At 42.7% G+C, this 21,649-nt stretch overlaps 1 protein-coding gene and 1 long non-coding RNA gene across 2 annotated transcripts; both read left to right on the top strand.

The window, feature by feature from the left end:
* The first annotated feature begins 5,178 nt into the window (after positions 1 to 5,178).
* Positions 5,179 to 8,192, top strand: LOC131222377 (uncharacterized). Its single transcript, XR_009160020.1, has 2 exons — positions 5,179 to 5,965; positions 6,110 to 8,192. It is a non-coding gene; the product is annotated as an uncharacterized LOC131222377 (long non-coding RNA).
* Positions 8,193 to 20,036: 11,844 nt separating this feature from the next.
* Positions 20,037 to 21,025, top strand: LOC131224006 (large ribosomal subunit protein uL2-like). The gene has a single exon (XM_058219593.1). It carries the CDS (start codon positions 20,077 to 20,079, stop codon positions 20,596 to 20,598), a length of 522 nt encoding a protein of 173 aa, XP_058075576.1. The 5' UTR covers positions 20,037 to 20,076; the 3' UTR covers positions 20,599 to 21,025.
* Positions 21,026 to 21,649: the final 624 nt, after the last annotated feature.

Genomic DNA, 21,649 nt, shown 5'->3' on the forward strand with positions numbered 1-21,649 from the left:
TATCAAAGTTGCTTATCTTTTGGTGATATTCGTTCCGTCTGCCGCGAAGAAAGAACTGAGAAACAGATTGGGGAAATGGGTGGAATTAGAGAACGGGAATCGAAGACGAACTCACTGAAATCGGCTCTTGTCGTATTTGGGGCCCTAGCATTTGGATGGATGACAATCGAGCTCGCTTTCAAGCCCTTCCTCGACCGAGCACGTGATTCCCTCGACAAATCAGACCCCGCTCGGGACCCCGACGACGACGGACACGACGCCACGAAACCCTCGTCGGACGGAGGAGATGGTTCGGGCAGAGACGAGGTAGTGAAATGAAATAGAGTTTTCGGATTGCCGTTTTTACCCCTGTCTACCTTCCTTGAATTTCATGGGACTCTTTTATCTGTTAGGGTTCTGTTGGTAAATGTCTATGGATTTGAGGCTTTCATAGTCAGTTAATATGACATTGATATGGAATTTTAGGGTTTTGTTTTTTGTTTTTCTGGATTTGTCTTTAATGACCCGATCTGTAAGTGTGTTGCTGCGATCGCATCAACGGTCCGGATCAGAAACCCTATCCACAGTGGTCCGATAATATCAACGGTCTAGATTTTGGAACCGTGGGGCCAATTTAAGATTGGCATCTGTTGCGACTAAGGATCCATTATGTGTTGCCGGACAGTGGGTCCCACATGCTAAGTAGTGCTATGATCAGAACCGTCCATATTGTGAACTGAATGCTATGGGGTCCACTGTAAGAAATTTAGAACATTGGAGAGAAGATTTTTGATGGCTCGAATTCAACTCTTGAAATGAAAGGTTAGGATCATTTCTGAAGTGTGATTGTGGGAGATTAGCTTATATATGGTGGTGACAAAAACATGGGCGGGTGATTGCCTGCATCCGCAGGGATTAGTCTTTCCTTAAAATAGGGCAGGGACACCCTGTAGTCATTAAAAAAAGAAAGAAAGAAAAAAGAACATGGGCAGTTCAAATCATTGGGCCATCTAAGCACGTGGGCCTAAGTGGGTGACGAAGGACATGGGATCCTGAGTTGTGACAGACGCTAAACGGACTCCTTGTAGATAACAGGTGTTGTATCTGGCATCGTCCAGATCATTCAGAATTAATATATGAAAGTAATATAATTGGTATTCGCAGATGATTATTTGGGTAGCAGGATGCCTGTAATGAATCTGTTGTTTCAATTGATGCTCAACTTGGCTATGTTATCTGGTGCCCGTTTGATCCTTAGTACTTGAGGGATCCTTCAATCGTGCGGCGAATGGAGGTATTAGATTAGAAGATGGTTGGTATTTGATAATCATCGGCCACTGCTGAGGAGAATTCCATTTATTACTGAGCGGTCATTGTTCTCTGGTGTTGTCCACTCCTTATCGTATTCTCTCCTGGCTTCCTTGTGTTCTTTGAAAGAATTGCCTATGATCAATATCCAACATCTGTATGGCCCACATTCTGAGTGGGCCAGCCTAATTTCTGGGTCAGGGGAAGTTCATGGTGGGATGCACCTAAGGAACATATGCTGGATCTCCCACATGTTGCATGTTGGCACTTATGCTGTGAAGACTTTTTTCAATCTCATCTTTGCGAATCTCCTTAGTATTTCTCAAATCCAGCATCTCTTTCATAAAGAGAGTTTCCTAATAATAGTAAAATCCCATTGCTTTACCATATAGATTACCATTAGGACTCTTAAAATGGTTGAACCAGTTCTGCAGCTTTCGAAAATCAAGATCAAAGGTACCAACACAACGTTGCTTGCTCGTAAGTAGTAGCATTCCAACCAAAGCTCGTCTAAAGTGGAAAGTCTCTAAACTCCACAGGGCAACCATGGTGATCAAGACATTACACAAAACCCATATTTTTGGATGTTGGTAATTTTAGTTAATCGTGTCTTCTATATGTTGTAAAACGGGTTTAACTTTTATGAAATGGGTAGAGTATAAGAAACCATCACTAGAGTAGCTATTTCAACAGCTGCATGCATAATGCTATAGGAACGCAATTCATTATTGTGGGTTTTCCATATAGATTATCATTAGGACTCTTAAAATGGTCGAACCACTTCTGCAACTTCCGAAAACCAAGATGAAGGGTACCAATTTAGGACACGATGTCACTTGCTCGTAAGTAGTAGCATTCCAACCAAGCTCGTCTAAAGTTGAAAGTCTCTAAGCTGCACAAGGCAACCATGTTGATCAAGATATATTATACAAAACCCATATGGTAGGAAGTTGGTAAGTTTAGTTAATTGTGTTTTCTATATGTTGTTAAACCGGGTTTAACTTTATGAAATGGGTGGAGTATTAGAAATTGTCTCTAGAGTAGCTATTTCAATAGTTGCATGCAAAATGCTATATGAACACAACTCATTATTGCAGGTTTTCCATATAGTTCATTGATAGAACTCTTAAAATGGTCGAATCACTTCCACAACTTTTGAAAATCAAGATAAAAGGTACCCATTTTGGACATGGTGTTGCTTGCTCGTAATTAGTAGCATTCCAACCAAAGCTCGTCTAAAGTGGAGAGTCTCTAAACTCCACAAGGAAACCATGTTGATCAAGACATATTACACAATACCCATAAATGGAAGTTGGTAATTTTAGTTATTTTGTTTTTTAGAGAGAAAACAAATATTTATTAAAAGGCTCGCAAGGAACAAGCAAAGAATACAAGGAGTTGGAGCTAACTAAGTGGAGCAGTAGATGATGCCTTTACATGCACAACCCACCCCCCTAAGAGATATGTGCTTTCTATATGTTGTTAAACCTTTTAACTTTATGAAATGGGTAGAGTATCAGAAATCGTCGCTAGAGTAGCTATTTCAATAGCGGCATGCATAATGCTATATGATCGCAATTCATTATTGTGGTTTTCCATTCGACATTGTTAATGCAGGGGCATTTTTACACCAGGCTCGAGTGGGATGGCCTGTGGGATGCAGGGGTACATTCGAGGTGGGTGGCCCGCAAAACCCATGTGATTTGGGGCCTGTGTGAGGTGGAACCCATGTGATTTGGGGCCCACGAGGGGGTAAAACTCATGATTTGAGGCCCACGAGGAGGGTTCGGCCGAGGACTTAACCTATGGATGTGGGGCCTGGGCTATGAGATAAAGGGATTAATTCTCCATGCTCTATCAGTTCGAGCTTTTAGAGTAAGTGGTTAATTGTCCTGCATTAAATTGGTATCAGAGCGGGAAGTCTTGTGTTTGAGACTCTTCACGGGGGGTGATTAATGCATGAACATTTTTACATCGGGCTCGAGTGGGGTGGCCTGTGGGATGAAGGGGTACACTCGGGGTAGGCAGTTTGTAGAACCCATGTGATTTGGGGCCTATGTGAGGCGGAATCCATGTGGTTTGGGGCCCACGAGGGGGTGGAACCCATGAATTTAGGACCTACGAGAAGGGTTTAGTAGAGGACCTAACCCATGGATGTGGGGCCAAGGCTATGAGATAAAGGGATTAATTCACCATGCTCTATCAGTTCGAGCTTTTAGAGCAAGTTGTTAATTGTCCTGCATCAATTGTCTTAGGTCTAATTCCTATTACTATGGTTCGATTATTCATAACTGCATAAATACATACTTGGTGATCGGTTGGACCTTTGATTGAGTGACGACAAGGGCAACGTTTAGTCCTATCACATTAGAAGATTTGTAATAATAAGGAGCAAATGAATCCACATTGGAAATGGTAGAACCTCTATACTTGGCAATGAGAATTTCTGCCAAGATCTGTCAAACATAAAATTGGGAGAAGTCACACGTGTATAGGAAAAGGTATTTATGTAAGTACAGATACGTAGAATGTAGCTTTGCAGTTTCCGTTGGCTTGGAATAAAATATTATGACTGGATAGTTTTATTATTGGCCACATTTTCTGTTGTGTTTATTTCAGTTTGATTAAAGGATAAAAAGACAGCAAAAGCATAATAGCCAAATTTCTTAGGAGTTGCTAACAAAGATTGGGCATGTGCCAATGCCATCATTTGGGTTGGTCAATTGCCATGCATATCATTATCTAGAGTTAACGGAGTTGGGGATATCAAGATCTACCATTGCATACAAAATGCCTATATGAATGCAATTCATTTTGGAGGTTTTGCTATTGGTATTGCCTTTGTTCTAATTCCTATTGCTTTGGTGAGGACTGAGGTATTCATAATTGCATATTTACAATACAAACTCGATGATCAATTCGACATTCGATTGAGTTACAAAGGGACAAACTGGAGAAAAACTTCTTATAATCCATGCCCCTTTAGAAGATATGCAATGATGAGAAATAGATAAATTCACATTGGAAATTGTTGAACCTCCATGGATGGCAATAAGAGTTTTTTGCTGAGATCTTTTAAACCTAAAACTAGGGGAACCCATTCGTGTATTGGAAAAGGCAATTACGTAAGTATGAATAAGTATACAACAATAAGACTGCCGTTTGCATCGATTTGGAATGGAATTTATAGCTAAATACTTATATTATGGCCATGTTGGCTATGATGTTTTCCATATTGATTAACAAATAGGAGAAAAGAATAGTATCCGAATTTGTCGGGAGTCGCTAATGATTGTATTTATTCATGCTTATAAATTGCCTTTTTCCTACGCAAGCGTGACTTCTCCCAATAGGTTTAAAAGTCTTGGTAGAAGTTCGTATTGTCGGCTACGGAGGTTCTACCTTTTTCAATATGGATTCATGTATTTCTTATTATTACATATCTTCTAAGGTGGCATGGACTATAAAAAGCTTTCTCTAGTTTGCCCATTGTCATCACTTATGCAAGGTTAGTTCAATTGAGCAATGAGTTTTTGTTGTAAATATGTAGTTAAGAATAATCTGGCCAAAGTAATAGGAATTAAACATATGACAATGCCAATAGAAAACCCACAATAATGAATTGCGTTAGCATAGGCATTTTGAGCCCAACAATAAAATCATGACTTCCCTAATTTGGTCAACTCTCCATAATGATCTGTATGGCTGCTCATCGACCCAAATGGTAGCGCTAGCACATTAGAAGATGTATAATAATGAGAAATAAATAAATCTACATTGGAAAATGTAGAACTTCCGTAGCCGACAGTAAGAACTTCTACCGAGATACGTAAACCTAAAATTGGGAGGAGTCACCTGTCCATAGGAAAAAAAGCAATTTATAAGCATGAATAAGTACAACGTTAACACTATGGTTTATGTTGACTTGGAATCGGATATTATGACTGAATACTTCTATATTGGCCACGTTGCTTATAACGGTTTTCAGATTTGTCGAAAGATAAAAGAAAATAATAGCATAATATCTGAATATGTCGGGAGTCTCTAACGGAATTCTTTGTGGGCACATGCCAGTGTCACTGTTTCAGTTGATCAGCTGCCATGCATGTTATCATCAAGAGCTAACCAAATTATGTAAGTCGTGATTTTACTGTGGGCCAACTCATTTGATGCGTCATTACATTTGAGCCAATAGATGCATAGAATTTCATTCCAAGTACTTTTGTTCCAAAACGAGATTTGATGACATGGTCTAACTGAGGACGTGGTCCTTGACAGAGTGGAATGTGAGAACAGGATTCGTGTAGTGGACGCCAATTAGTTGGGATAAGGCTTGCATGATGATGATGATGATGATGATGAGCTTTGTTCCAAACGATGTTATCTTACTGGAGGGAGACAAGGCCCGCTTGCAGAAACCAGGAAACTAGGGAGATCAACTGCTAAATTAGCTAAAAATCGTCAGCCATTATATTTGCACCGCAAGGGACATGAAAAGTGTGGGCCCATATAAAATTAAAACCTTCTGAGTCATCAAGGATCAACCCAGAACTCTATGATGCAGCCAAGAAACTCTATGATGCAGTCGAGAAGTTTTGTAGCCTTTCTTAATCTACGGCACCTCACGGAAGGGTTCAACCCTCAAAAAGCTGTCCAGTGTCCACCTGCAACATTTTAGGTTTTCAACATCTCTTTCATTTGATTGCTAAAGTTTTACAATTTTCCTTTCTCCTTTGTCTTCCAGTTACACAACGATGGATAATGAGATGGAGGGCGAGATCGATATTTATTCTAAAGCAATTAAACTGCTTTCCTTTGTCAGCTAGGCAGGGATTGCAACGGTGACATGTAGCACTGGTCATATGACAAAGCTGCTCCGGTAATGGCACGAACCCTGTAGAAAATAAAGAGGCAGAAGGCAAAATGGTAAAACACAAGAAACTCTGTTATAGCATTTATTCTGGTTACATCTTCTATCTTTTCCAAACTTCTAATGCATTCATAACAAGCTTCCTAAATGTAACACCATGAAGAAAACTGCCACCAGCAGATCCCTTACAGCTTCAAGGTCAAGTCTAACTGTCTCGAGCTGGCCTCGTTGTCACCCTCCTCACTGTCGGAACCATCAGCACTCTCACACCCACACCAGCACGTTTTCTTCAGCTCTGGACATGTCACTGTCGCCTCCGAGTCATCCTCACTGTCTTCAGGAGCCCTGAGTTCCATTTGTTTCAGGAGATTCTTTTCTTTCTGGGTGCCAAATATCCTTTCCATTTGATCTCGGTACACCTGCGCATTGTCATGTGGTTGCCCAACATGTGGCCCCACTGGATCTGACCCACGCCTAAGTTCACCGAGCCTGAGTCCAGGCTTAAGCAGGGACCCATGTCGAGGCCTGGGCCCGCATCCAGTCACAACCACATTTTCAGATCCTCGGCCAGATTGGTGTATGGATGCATGTGGGACTGCATGAGCACCCCCGGATATGTGTTGTTCATATTCCCTTCTCAAAGCATCTCTTTCAATCTGGCATGCCACTACCCCATGCTCTGACCCATGGCCAGATTGGTGCATGGATATATGTGGGGACGGTTGAGCAACCCTCTGTGTGGGAGGTCGATATTCTCTTCTCAAAGCATCCCTTTCAACTCGGTGTGCCACCACCCCATGTTCAAATCCGCGGCCAGATTGGTGCATGGATACATGTAGGGGTGGATGAGCACCTCTGAGTATGTGCGGTTCGTATTCCCTTCTCAAAGCGTTCCTTTCAATCCGGCGTGCTGCTTCCCCATGTTCAGATCTACAGACAGTTTGGTGCATGGATGCATGTGGGGGCACATGAGCACCCCTGTGTGCGCGCGGTTGATATTCCCTTCTCAAAGCCTCCCTTACAATCTGGTGCGCCACAGCCCCAAGTTCAGACCCATGCCCAGATTGATGCACAAATACATGTGGGGGCGCATGAGCACCCCCATGTATCTGTGGTTCATATTCCCTTCTCAAAGCATCCCTTTCAATCTGGTTCGCCACAACCCCATGTTCAAATCCATGGCCGGATTGGTGCATGGATAGATGTGGGGGCGCCTGAGCATGCCTGTACGCTTGCGGCTCATACGCCCTTCTCAAAGCTTCCCTTTCCATCCGGTGCGCGTTCTGGTGGCCGCGTAAGGCCTGCGATGTAAAGAAGGTTTTCTTGCAGTAGGAACATGTATAGAACAGGTCCCACATGTGCCCCTGCCGAGCTCCACTTCCCATCGCCAGCCACCCATCCTGGTCAGGCCCAGGAATGGAGCTGTTTCCATAGCCATCAGGCCCAGGAGCAGAGCTGTAGCCATTGCCATAGCCGTAGACGTAGCCGTCTGAGCTGGAACCATGGCCTACATGGTTTTGCATGGTGGGGAGGAAATGCAAAAGAAAGAAAGGGGAAGGACTGAAAAGAGGAGAAAGATGGACTAGTAGCTCTTGCCTTAAGGGGTTCTTATAGGAATTAATGAGGGGGTTTTGGCCTCTTTTTTACCACTTGGAGTGGCAAGGATATGGAGATAAGGGTCATGTGAATGAAAAAATGACATGGGTCGATAGGTAAGAAAGATCAATGACATGGGTTAAAAAGGGTGGGGTATGAAAAGATTTCATTGGAGAACTGCGTTTATTTTGAAATAGGGTTTTGTTAGTGGTGTGGCTCAGTACATGGGCCTTTGCATTAAAGAGCAACAAGAGGAAAATAGAAGAGTTATTTTCTGGAGATATTGCTGTTTGTCTTAATGAAAATGCATGAATAGGTTCTAAATATGGAAAAGCCAGCTTGGGTTAGTTATTGTTATTTTTTCTCATTTTCTTCAGGTTTTTAATTTTGATAACTTAGACAACATTAATACTATATTTATGATTTGAAAATATCATCATTTTCAGACTCGGTGACTCGAATTGACTCATTCGGTCTCAAATTGAGTTGCGACTCGCCCAACTCAGTTGTTGGGGGTGACTTGTATGTGTGTGCGTGTGTTGGGGGGTATTGGATCATATTGGGTGGTGGGTGAGCCAACTCGGACGATTCGCATCGGACTCATCTGAGTCTTAAAAAGCAGGCAAAAATATATCTAGTATAATACTTAGATGTATGCAATGTGTCAAATGTAAATTCGGGAGGGGGGGTATTGTACTAGGTAGCACCAAGTTCGAGTCGACCCGGAAGAATAGCATGGGACTCGTTCGAGTCTGAAAACCATGCAGGATATATCTAGTATACTACTTAAGATGTATGTTTGTGTAATGTGCCATGTTTAAATTTGGGCCGTTCGTTCTGTGGGGTGCTGTGAGCATATGCCCACTGGTCCACTCATCTGGCTGGATACCTTGTATGAGGAAAATGGAGTTCAGCGAAAAAAAAGGAAGGAGGGTACATGGTCAGTGTACCAGTGTGGTCTACTTGATGGGTGGACTGGCACAATTTTTTGGCCTTGGCCATGTTCACAGTCCACTCTACCTAATTAAGGGCTCGGATCTTGCACGCGTGCCGTGAATTCTCTTATTTTCGTCATATGCTCTTCTCCGTTCTTTCTTAGAGGTTTGCTGGCTCCCACACTCATCCTGTCCACGCGCTCCACTATGCAATGATACGTGCCAACCTAGCACTTGTTTGTGGCAAGTGGATTCCCTGGTGAGTCTCCCACCAGGGATATCCTTGATGGCAGGCGCTGTAGGGCCACTGTGATTTATTTGTTTTATATCCACACCGTCCATGCGTTTTGCTATCTTATTTTATGGCATGAGCCTGAAAATGAAGCAGATCCAAAGCTCAAATGGAGCACACCACAGTAAAAAAAATAGGGGTAATGACACCCACCCTTGAAACCTTTCTGGGGCCCACTGTGATGTGTATTTGCCATCCAACCTATTCATAAGGTCATAACAGACCTGGAAGGGAAAACACGAATATCAGTTTAATCGAAAACTTTCGTGGCCCTTAAGAAATTTTTAATGGTGGGTGTTCAATCACTACCGCTTTGTGTGCAACGGCCTGCTTGAGCTTTGGATGCGCCTTAAAACGAGCTGACAAAAACGTCGTTAAAGCACATATATCATGGTGGGCTCCACAGAGTCTGTTCACCATGCAGTCTGCTTCCTCCAAAACCCAAGTGGAACACACCAAGGGAAAACGTGGGGATTGAATTGCCTACCGTTGAAAACTTCTTCGGGGCCACACAAGTTTTGGATGAAGCTTATATTTGTGTTTTCCCTTCATCTAGGTCTGTGCAAGCTTCTCAAAGTTCGATGGCAAATAAACATCATGTGGGCCCTACGAGGTTTCGATGGTGGACATCATTATCCTTATCCGCACTGTTTCCTGTTGTGTGGTCCACTTGAGCTTTGGATATGCTTCAATTTTGGGCTCATGCCTTAAAATTATCAGGCAGAATGGATGAACGGCCTGGATAAAACACACACACCATAGAGGTAAGTCTGTGGTGGCAGAATCACCACCAACCCGCATCCTTTGTTTGTGGGACATGTTAATGCATAATGTGGGTCTCCTGGATTCGGACCCCAAAATCCAGCCATCCTAGCCGTTCAACTCATTAGGTCTTGCGGTGCATAAAAACAATGGATGTTAGGGCAAAAAAATAAAAATAAATCCAAACAGTAGACGGTCAAAGGAGACATGTCTTCCAACTGATCAATGGACTGGCCTGATTTTTGCACGAGCTCCTCTTCACATTGTGACCTACACTGTGCACGAATCAGATGTGCCACACGTGCTGATGCCATGCGTGTGGAGAGTGGCGTGTGTTTGTTTAGCAAACGTGAGGATGATGCATTGCATCAGATGTCATGTTCCCAAAGTAGGAAATGGACCCCAGGATCCACGGTGGAGCACCAATATATAGAGGATTCCGGCATTTATTTAGGATTGTGAGGTTCATGCAAGGAAAGATCTTCCCTCCAAAATTTGAAAATCCACATGCATATTAGGCGTTTTGGGAGCTCCACACGCTCCTTTACACACGTGCCAAAAGGGTGCCTGTGTGGGCTACCCAACCCATGTAGTCAGGTGGTGCCCACCACGTGATCTTGGAATAAATCTCACGCAAGTCAAGTAGCAATGGACGGTCTAAGATACCTGCATTGTTTTTCCATTCATGCTCTGATATAAAACCCTGCAGTATCTAACTGTTTCCACCAATGTTTTAAAACCGAGCCATTCACTCGGTGGCAGGGACTGGTTTGGACCGGAACTGGCCACCAAAATGGGCCTTGGTCCCTAGGAAATATCATTATTTTCTTCATTTCTAATGCTTGCAAATACAAATCACTTGTACATCCAAACGCCCACTTCAGTTTTTTACATGAATCCCAAAGATGCCACAAAACTGGCTTTCTTGAGTTACAACCTAAATGCAATTTCATTTCTTGCTGTATCTTAGTAGGAAATTAGTTTTGGTTGGTCGTTTTCTTCCCCCATAGGTTGCGTTTGGATGCACATGTGAATTGAATTGCAAACATTTAGTTGTATCATGGAGGGAATGGTCGCATTTTGTTGAGCTTTATGAGTATTCCTAATTAGGCATGACGATGGAACTGCAATTACGAGAGTCTAATCCATCAACATTAATGCTAAGCAAGGTTATTGCGATTTGTTCATTTCCAATATATTAGATGAATTATTGCAATGTGATTCAATTAGTCATCCAAACTAATTAGTCTTTGAAAGTAATTGTGATTTGTTGATGAATAAAAGGAAATTAGAGGGGAATAAATGGAAAAATTCGGGAATCTTGGGATAATGGGAAACGGAGGAAAGACTAGGTAATTGCTTTGATCAAAGGGCATGATTTAGTTATTGTGTCCTTAGCTCTCTAATGCATATAGTGTGAATGGTTAGGGGGCATTTCAGAATTTTTGAATTTTCAAACTGATTTATTGAACAAAAAGAAAGGGTATTTAGGTAATTTAAAGGTGTAGCTGTGAGCAACTAATGGTTTAGATTATTTTACTTGATTAACCCATCAATTCTATACATTTTACCCATCACTTCATCTTGTTTTATCAGCCTTTTAAAATGTAGATTGGAGTAGCCTACTAAAGACTTTAGCCATTGGGCATGGGGCCATCTTCCAATGATCCCACCCTGTTATTGATGGGTTTCACCTTAGATGAATATGCATGGATTCTTTCCGAACTGGGCATCCCCATGGTGGTGGTAACCACCAACACATTGAGCACGCCAGCATTGTCCGTCACGATGCCCCGCTAGGCCAGAAGGTTGGTCTCATCGCTGCAAGGAGGACTGGTCGTCTCCGTGGGCAGGCTGCTACAACCGCTGCAAAAGCAGAGAAGGGTGCTTAGTGAGTTCATCTGCTGTGTTACTTTCAGTTTAGAAAATTTTACTTTGGGTTCATACCATTTCTGTTTCCCTTTTCATTCTAGTTGTCAGAATTCATGGAAGTTCTGTTTGGAATTTGGATTGGTTGTCAGTTACATTAGAATTTGATTGCACTCTGTTATATCAAAAAAAAAAAAAAAAAATCATTCAAAAAATGCCCCGATTACCCAAACGAGCTCGAGACCGCTCGTTAGTGGCCCACTAGTTCCGAAATTATATAATAATGTCCGTTTCACTAGGCTTGACATCTATTGCGGGTGGTGAACTGAGAAAGTGCCAAGAACTACTCAACTTGGGTTGGAAGCTAAGTGCTCAAAACACGCGTATCCTCTAGGCTGAAATCTGAAAACTTAAGTAAAATAGATCTTCCACTCTTTGGCGAAGTTGTGACATTCCAACCGTTGAATTGTAATCAAACTCGGGCCATGAGCCAGGGATATTTCCCTACTCATATCCATATAACTGGGACCCCGATTGAACATCGGTAACCTTTGATCACAAATCGAGCCTCTGCGATCAATTGACTCATCCGTTTGCCCCCAAACTTGGGACAACCATTCATCTGATTATGAGACACCTATTACATAGTGCAGATAAGCCAGGGGGCCATTGGGATGGCCCCAGGGATCAGAGATCTACCCACCAGGGGTATACATGTTAAAACAAGAGTTCCTAAGCCATTTAGACAAATTTCCAGACTATATAAGTTCCAAAATCTCTCTCCTTCACTCTCATACAAATTTTGTTGCGAGAGAGAGAGAGAGAGAGAGGGAGCTCTAAGGAGTTGGAATTTGAGAAATTTCTCTCTCCCACCACAATCCCACGTCGGAACTCACAACTCCACCGCCGTAAAAGTAGCCCACCGGCAATAGAAAGATAACCCACCAGACCTTTCTAAATTTAAGCATCATAGAATCTTGTGCATGCGCCCTTATAAGCTAATTTTGTCATCGCAGGGCATCGATACGCCAATTCCCAGGACTGGAACCGTATAAGCGGCATTCCGAACTGTCAAACCATTTTAAGGTGCGGACAATTAGTTTTAAGTGAGTAATTGTCAAGCCTAGGCTGAAGTTAATGATTGTGGGTGTGAAATTCGCTTTGCATGTTGATTAGCGAGAAATTCATTGATAGTTATTTCTCTTTAAGTTTGCTTATCCATGTCCAGAATAATAAATTACTTGATTTCATAATATGCTCTTCTCCGTTCTTTCTTAGAGGTTTGCTGGCTCCCACACTTATCCTGTCCACGCGCACCACTATGCAATGATACGTGCCAACCTAGCACTTGTTTGTGGCAAGTGGATTCCCTGGTAGGGGTGAATCCGTTTCCGTTTCGTGGACAATCCCTACTCACTGCCATTTACTAGGCTCGGCTGTTGGTCAGTCCAAACCGTCGATCTGGTTGAACCTGCGGATATGGGCCACGGGACAAACAGCTATCCATCTGATTATAACGTCGGTTGCTTTCTAGTTTTCGAAGGCCAAGAAATCAAACATGGTTCATTCAGTTTGGTTTGCCCACCAGATAGACGTTCCAGATATAGAAGTGTATACTGTGGTGTGTTGAGATGAACTAAGATTTATCCATCGCACGGACTAATCATTCCTTTCTTTTTATTAATATTTTATACGCTGGAATGATACAAATTAATCAGGGAGCGGGATTAGCTGTTACCCAAATCGTGTGGGCCCACCTTGATGTATTTTTTGTATATCCACTCCGTCCATCTTCTTTTCCATCTCATTTTAGTACGTTATTCCAAACCTTAATAATATAGAAATCTCCAGTAGACTATACCATTAGAAACAATGATGAATAACCATTAAAAAATACATTTCTATACACAAAAAATGAGATGGAAAATAAACATTACAGTGGGCCCCCACCCTTGAAACCTTCCTGAAAATGAGAAAAAATAACAATAACTAACCCAAGCTGGCTTTTCCATATTTAGACCCTATTCATGCATTTTCATTAAGACAAACAGCAATATCTCCAGAAAATAACTCTTCTATTTTCCTCTTGTTGCTCTTTAATGCAAAGGCCCATGTACTGAGCCACACCACTAACAAAACCCTATTTCAAAATAAACGCAGTTCTCCAATGAAATCTTTTCATACCCCACCCTTTTTAACTCATGTCATTGATTTTTCTTACCTATCGACCCATGTCATTTTTTCATTCATAGGACCCTTATCTCCATATCCTTGCCACTCCAAGAGGTAAAAAAGAGGCCAAAACCCCCTCATTAATTCTTATAAGAACCCCTTAAGGCAAGAGCTACTAGTCCATCTTTCTCCTCTTTTCAGTCTTTCCCCTTTCTTTCTCCTTTTGCATTTCCTCCCCACCATGCAAAACCATGTAGGCCATGGTTCCAGCTCAGACAGCTACGTCTACGGCGATGGCAATGGCTACAGCTCTGCGCCTGGGCTTGATGGCTATGGAAACAACTCCATTCCTGGGCCTGACCAGGATGGGTGGCTGGCGATGGGAAGTGGAGCTCAGCAGGGCCACATGTGGGACCTGTTCTATACATGTTCCTATTGCAAGAAAACCTTCTTTACATCGCAGGCCTTACGCGGCCACCAGAACGCTCACCGGATGGAAAGGGAAGCTTTGAGAAGGGAGTATGAGCCACAAGCGTACAGGCATGCTCAGGCGCCCCCACATCTATCCATGCACCAATCTGGCCATGGATTTGAACATGGGGTTGTGGCGAACCAGATTGAAAGGGATGCTTTGAGAAGGGAATATGAACCACAGATACACGGGGGTGCTCATGCGCTCCCACATGTATCTGTGCACCAATCTGGGCATGGGTCTGAACTTGGGGCTGTGGCGCACCAGATTGTAAGGGAGGCTTTGAGAAGGGAATATCAACCGCGCGCACACAGGGGTGCTCATGTGCCCCCACATGCATCCATGCACCAAACTGTCTGTAGATCTGAACATGGGGAAGCAGCACGCCAGATTGAAAGGAACGCTTTGAGAAGGGAATACGAACCGCACATACTCAGGGATGCTCATCCACCCCTACATGTATCCATGCACCAATCTGGCCGCGGATCTGAACATGGGGTGGTGGCACACCGGGTTGAAAGGGACGCTTTGAGAAGGGAATATCGACCACCCACACAGAGGGTTGCTCAACCATCCCCACATATATCCATGCACCAATCTGGCCATGGGTCAGAGCATGGGATAGTGGCACGCCAGATTGAAAGAGATGCTTTGAGAAGGGAATATGAACAACACATATCCGGGGGTGCTCATGCAGCCCCACATGCATCCATACACCAATCTGGCCGAGGATCTGAAAATGTGGTTGTCACTGGATGGGGGCCCAGGCCTCGACATGGGTCCCTGCTTAAGCCTGGACTCAGGCTCGGTGAACTTAGGCGTGGGTCAGATCAAGTGGGGCCACATGTTGGGCAACCACGTGACAATGCGCAGGTGTACCGAGATCAAATGGAAAGGATATTTGGCACCCAGAAAGAAAAGAATCTCCTGAAACAAATGGAACTCAGGGCTGCTGAAGGCAGTGAGGACGACTCGGAGGCGACAGTGACATGTCCAGAGCTGAAGAAAACGTGCTGGTGTGGGTGTGAGAGTGCTGATGGTTCCGACAGTGAGGAGGGTGACAACGAGGCCAGCTCGAAGCAGTTAGACTTGACCTTGAAGCTGTAAGGGATCTGCTGGTGGCAGTTTTCTTCATGGTGTTACATTTAGGAAGCTTGTGATGAATGTATTAGAAGTTTGGAAAAGATAGAAGATGTAACCAGAATAAATGCTATAACAGAGTTTCTCGTGTTTTACCGTTTTACCTTCTGCCTCTTTCTTTATTTTATATCCACACCGTCCATGCGTTTTGCTATCTTATTTTATGACATGAGCCTGAAAATGAAGCAGATCCAAAGCTCAAATGGAGCACACCACAGGAAAAAATAAGGGTGATGACCCCCACCCTTGAAACCTTCCTAGGGCCCACTGTGATGTGTATTTGCCATCCAACCTATTCATAAGGTTATAACAGACCTGGAAGGGAAAAGACGAATATCAGTTTAATCGAAAACTTTCGTGGCCCTTAAGAAATTTTTAATGGTGGGTGTTCAATCACCACTGCTTTGTGTGCAACGGCCTGCTTGAGCTCTGGATGCGCCTTAAAATGAGCTGACAAAAACGTCGGTAAAGCACATATATCATGGTGGGCTCCACAGAGTCTGTTCACCATGCAGTCTGCTTCCTCCAGAGCCCAAGTGGAACACACAAAATGTGGGGATTGAATTGCCTACCGTTGAAAACTTCTTCGGGGCCACACAAGTTTTGGATGAAGCTTATATTTGTGTTTTCCCTTCATCTAGGTCTGTGCAAGCTTCTCAAAGTTCGATGGCAAATAAACATCATGTGGGCCCTACGAGGTTTCGATGGTGGACATCATTATCCTTATCCGCACTGTTTCCTGTTGTGTGGTCCACTTGAGCGTTGGATATGCTTCAATTTTGGGCTCATGCCTTAAAATTATCAGGCAGAATGGATGAACGGCCTGGATAAAACACACACACCATAGAGGTAAGTCTGTGGTGGCAGAATCACCACCAATCCGCGTCCTTTGTTTGTGGGACAAGTTAATGCATAATGTGGATCTCCCGGATTCGGACCCAAAAATCCAGCCATCCTAGCCGTTCAACTCATTAGGACTTGCGGTGCATAAAAACAATGGATGTTAGGGCAAAAAAATAAAAATAAATCCAAACAGTAGACGGTCAAAGGAGATAATGTCTTCCAACTGATCAATGGACTGGCCTGATTTTTGCACGAGCTCCTTTTCACATTGTGACCTACACTGTGCACGAATCAGATGTGCCACACGTGCTGATGCCATGCGTGTGGAGAGTGGCGTGTGTTTGTTTAGGAAACGTGAGGATGATGCATTGCATCAGATGTCATGTTCCCAAAGTAGGAAATGGACCCCAGGATCCACGGTGGGGCACCAATATATAGAGGATTCGGGTATTTATTTAGGATTGTGAGGTTCATGCAAGGAAAGATCTTCCCTCCAAAATTTGAAAATCCACATGCATATTAGGCGTTTTGGGAGCTCCACACGCTCCTTTACACACGTGCCAAAAGGGTGCCTGTGTGGGCCACCCAACCCATGTAGTCAGGTGGTGCCCACCACGTGATCTTGGAATAAATCTCACGCAAGTCAAGTAGCAATGGACGGTCTAAGATACCTGCATTGTTTTTCCATTCATGCTCTGATATAAAACCCTGCAGTATCTAACTGTTTCCACCAATGTTTTAAAACCGAGCCACTCACTCGGTGGCAGGGACTGGTTTGGACCGGAACTGGCCACCAAAATGGGCCCTGGTCCCTAGGAAATATCATTATTTTCTTCATTTCTAATGCTTGCAAATACAAATCACTTGTACATCCAAACGCCCACTTCAGTTTTTTACATGAATGCCAAAGATGCCACAAAACTGGCTTTCTTGAGTTACAACCTAAATGCAATTTCATTTCTTGGTGTATCTTAGTAGGAAATTAGTTTTGGGTGGTCGTTTTCTTCCCCCATAGGTTGCGTTTGGATGCACAAGTGAATTGAATTGCAAACATTTAGTTTTATCATGGAGGGAATGGTCGCATTTTGTTGAGCTTTATGAGTATTCCTAATTAGGCATGACGATGGAACTGCAATTACGAGAGTCAAATCCATCAACATTAATGCTAAGCAAGGTTATTGCGATTTGTTCATTTCCAATATATTAGATGAATTATTGCAATGTGATTCAATTAGTCATCCAAACTAATTAGTCTTTGAAAGTAATTGTGATTTGTTGATGAATAAAAGGAAATTAGAGGGGAATAAATGGAAAAATTGGGGAATCTTGGGATAATGGGAAATGGAGGAAAGACTAGGTAATTGCTTTGATCAAAGGGCATGATTTAGTTATTTTGTCCTCAGCTCTCTAATGCATATAGTGTGAATGATTAGGGGGCATTACAGAATTTTTGAATTTTCAAACTGATTTATTGAACAAAAAGTAAGGGTATTTAGGTAATTTAAAGGTGTAGCTGTGAGCAACTAATGGTTTAGATCATTTTACTTGATTAACCCATCAATTCTATACATTTTATCCATCACTTCATCTTGTTTTATCAGCCTTTTAAAATGTAGATTGGAGTAGCCTACTAAAGACTTTAGCCATTGGGTATGGGGCCATCTTCCAATGATCCCACCCTGTTATTGATGGGTTTCACCTTAGATGAATATGCATGGATTCTTTCCAAACTGGGCATCACCTTGATGGAGAATTTTATTTGGTCATTTCACTAAAATTTAAATGGTTCAATAACTTTAAATAATAAAAGGGTTGAAAAACTTAAATTTGAGAGTTATTTTTAGATATATTACCATCTTGCCATTCAGCTAAGAAGGCAGCTTGTTCGTGATCACGGGATTGTCAAATCAAGGAAATTTAGGTTAGTTGACAATGAATGGTAGAGTCACGAGATGAACTCATTTAGGATCCACCTATCATATGGACCCATATACAACAAAACCCAACCGGAAATACGCAATTCACTAAGAATCCTAAAGGCTCAAGGGATGGGATTCTTGATATATATTGATTTTAATAGATTTTTAATTATATATATATATATAAAATAAAATGGTTTGTAAAAAGTTCATTTTCAAGTGTTTTGGGAATAGTCTCACGTTGGAAAAAGAGGAGATTTTTTGAGTATATACGAGAACGGTGGAGTATTGTAATGTTTACCCACCTAGTTCGAGATGTATTGGGCTCGCGTGTTCGCACTGGAACACTCGTGCTCGGGCACAGTCTCAGTCACGGGCACGGTGCAAGGGCGTGGGCATGTGAGGCAGTGTGGTTGTAAAGGCGCTAGTAGCGCACTTTACATTTCACACGTCCGCATCGTATCACAAAGGGTCGCTCCTTCGTGACCTTACGCGAACCGGCGCGAGACGAGTGAATAAAGATCTTGTGACTTATATAGAGGCTGAAATTGTAGCCATTGAAATGAGGTGTAACTTGATCATGTACATAAAGACTGACCATGTAGAAACTGTTGCATGTGGCTAGCCCAACAACTAGAAACGACTAGCCAATGAGTCTAAATGATCAACATGCAGCAGTTGTTACTCTACATGCAGAACAGTCAGAAACTGCCAATAATGGCTAGTTTTTCACAACAGCTAGAAAACGGTCATTTGGATTAAATTCCCTAAACCAAAACTGCCGGCCACCATAGCCTATCTATACTGGGCCTAGATGAGTTTCCAAACCATCACAAACACACTCCAACAGACTCATACGAACCAAATCCTTTCCTACAACCATAAATTTTAGCAAGACAGTAAGGTTCATCTGAACCATTGCCTGAAGAACAGACCAGCGGTATGGTCTAGAATGACTCATCTGAACCATTAACTGAAGAACAGACCAATGCAATGGTATAACTCATATTTCTTCTTCTCATTTTTTCTGAGAATTTTCTATTCTTCTATTTCTGCTAGACAATTTGTGTAACAGAGTTCCATCAGTGGGTCTTCGTGTTTGCTGAACGCAAATCCACATCAGGCTCGTCGTATCGTAGAAGCGATTTGCCGGTAACCTTTCAGCATACTCAATCTATTTGAGTAGGGGCAAATTACGCTTTAAGGACAACATTTCATACATGCTTCAGCCTGTCCTGATTACATATTATTTTTGGCTTTCATAATTTATAGAAAATCATTATTTCTGTATTAGTCTTAACAGGGGAGAGGAAAAGGAGGGTGTAACATCCTGAAATTTTGCTATTATGAATTGTCAAAAGTCATTATTATTATTATTATTATTATTATTATTATTATTATTATTATTTATTTATTTATTTATTTATAACTAGCCCATGCCGTCACTTACTGCCCTTGATGCTCAAGATGAGCCTATATGTAGGTTATACTAATAAAGAACCTCACAAATTTGATTAATCAATAAGCCAACTAATCCGCCTGATCACTTAAACATCAAGTCTAACCTCGTGAATTGTTCATCTTGGGCCCAAATCTAACCTACCCATCACTGACTAATCAAGACAACTGTAACTAAATTAAAGATCTACCCAAAGCCGAGCCAGCTATGCCCTGGATCTTAACTAATGGACTAAGTCAACATATTTACTCATTTACCCTAAGAACCAACGGTTTAGAGTAATCATAACCGAATCATCATTTTCGCTAATTTTGAATAGGCCACATTGTGAACTTAGTTAATCCAGACCCTAATAACTTCGCCCAGAAAATCTCCCTGCTTAATTCATCAAAAAAAAAAAAAAAACTTTTTATACCTCTCTCATTTCCTAAAACCCTAAGATCTCCACCATTCATCCTAGATGGGGCGAGTGATCCGTGCCCAGCGTAAGGGTGCCGGCTCCGTCTTTAAGTCCCACACCCACCACCGCAAGGGTCTGGCCCGCTTCCAGTTGCTGGGCTTCGGCAAGCGCAACGGCTACCTAAAGGGCGTCGTGACGGAAATCATTCACGACTCGAGCCGAGGCCCCCCACTCACCCGAGTCACATTCCGCCAGTTGTTCCGCTATAAGCACCAGAAGGAGCTCTTCGTTGCCGCTAAAGGGATGTACACTGGTCAGTTTGTGTACTACAGCAAGAAGGCCAATCTCATCATCGGCAACGTCCTCCCCATTCGTTCTATTCGCAAGGGTGCCGTCGTCTGCAACGTCGAGCACCATGTTAGTGATCGTGGCGTGTTTACTCGGGCGTCCAAAGATTATGTGATTGTGATTAGTCATAATCCCGATAACGGCACCAGTAGGATTAAGCTTCATTCCGTGGCCAAGAAAATTTTACCAAGTGGATGTTGTGCCATGATTGGCCAGGTTGCAGGTGGGGGCTGAACGGAGAAGCCCCTCCTCAAGGCAAGCAATGCATACCACAAATATAGGGTAAAGAGGAACTATTGGCCTAAGGTCCGTGGTGTGGCCATGAACCCAGTGGAGCATCCCCATGGTGGTGGTAACCACCAACACATTGGGCACGCCAGCACTGTCCGTCGCGATGCCCCGCTTGGCCAGAAGGTTGGTCTCATCGCTGCAAGGAGGACTAGTCGTCTCCGTGGGCAGGCTGCTGCAACCACTGCAAAAGCAGAGAAGGGTGCTTAGTGAGTTCATCTACTATGTTACTTTTAGTTTAGAAAATTTTACTATTGGTTCAGACCATTTCTGTTTCCCTTTTCATTCTAGTTGTCAGAATTCATGGAACTTCTGTTTGGAATATGGATTGGTTGTCAGTTACATTAGAATTTGATTGCACTCTATTATATCAAAAAAAAAAAAAAATCATTCAAAAAATGCCCCAATTACCCAAACGAGCTCCAGACCGCTCGTTAGTGGCCCACTAGTTCCGAAATTATATAATAATATCCGTTTCACTGGGCTTAACATCTATTGTGAGTGGCGAACCAAGAAAGTGGCAAGAATTGATCAACTTAGGTTGGAAGCCAAGTGCTCGAAACGCACATATCTTCTAGGCTAAAATCTGAAAACTTAAGTGAAATAGATCTTCCACTCTTTGGCGAAGTTGTGACATTCCAACCGTTGAATTGTAATCAAACTCGGGCCATGAGCCAGGGATATTTTCCTACTTATATCCATATAACTGACACCCTGATTGAACATTGATGACCATTGATCGCAAATCGAGCCTCTGCGATCAATTGACTCATCCATTTGCCACCAAATTTGGGACAACCATTCATCTGACTATGGGACACCTATTACATAACGCAGATAGGCTAGGGGGCCATTGGGATGGCCTCAGGGATTAGAAATCTACCCACTAGGGGTATATATGTTAAAACAAGAGTTCCTAGGGCCATTTAAACAAATTTCCAGACTATATAAGTCCCAAAATCTCTCCCTTTCACATACGAATTTTACTGCAAGAAAG

The sequence above is a fragment of the Magnolia sinica genome, chromosome 13 (genome assembly GCF_029962835.1).
Source record: "Magnolia sinica isolate HGM2019 chromosome 13, MsV1, whole genome shotgun sequence".
Taxonomy (NCBI): Eukaryota; Viridiplantae; Streptophyta; class Magnoliopsida; order Magnoliales; family Magnoliaceae; genus Magnolia; species Magnolia sinica.

Bases quoted from the DNA above. Each gene is read 5' to 3' on its own strand.
- LOC131224006 (XM_058219593.1), top strand. From the start codon at position 20,077: ATGGGGCGAGTGATCCGTGCCCAGCGTAAGGGTGCCGGCTCCGTCTTT.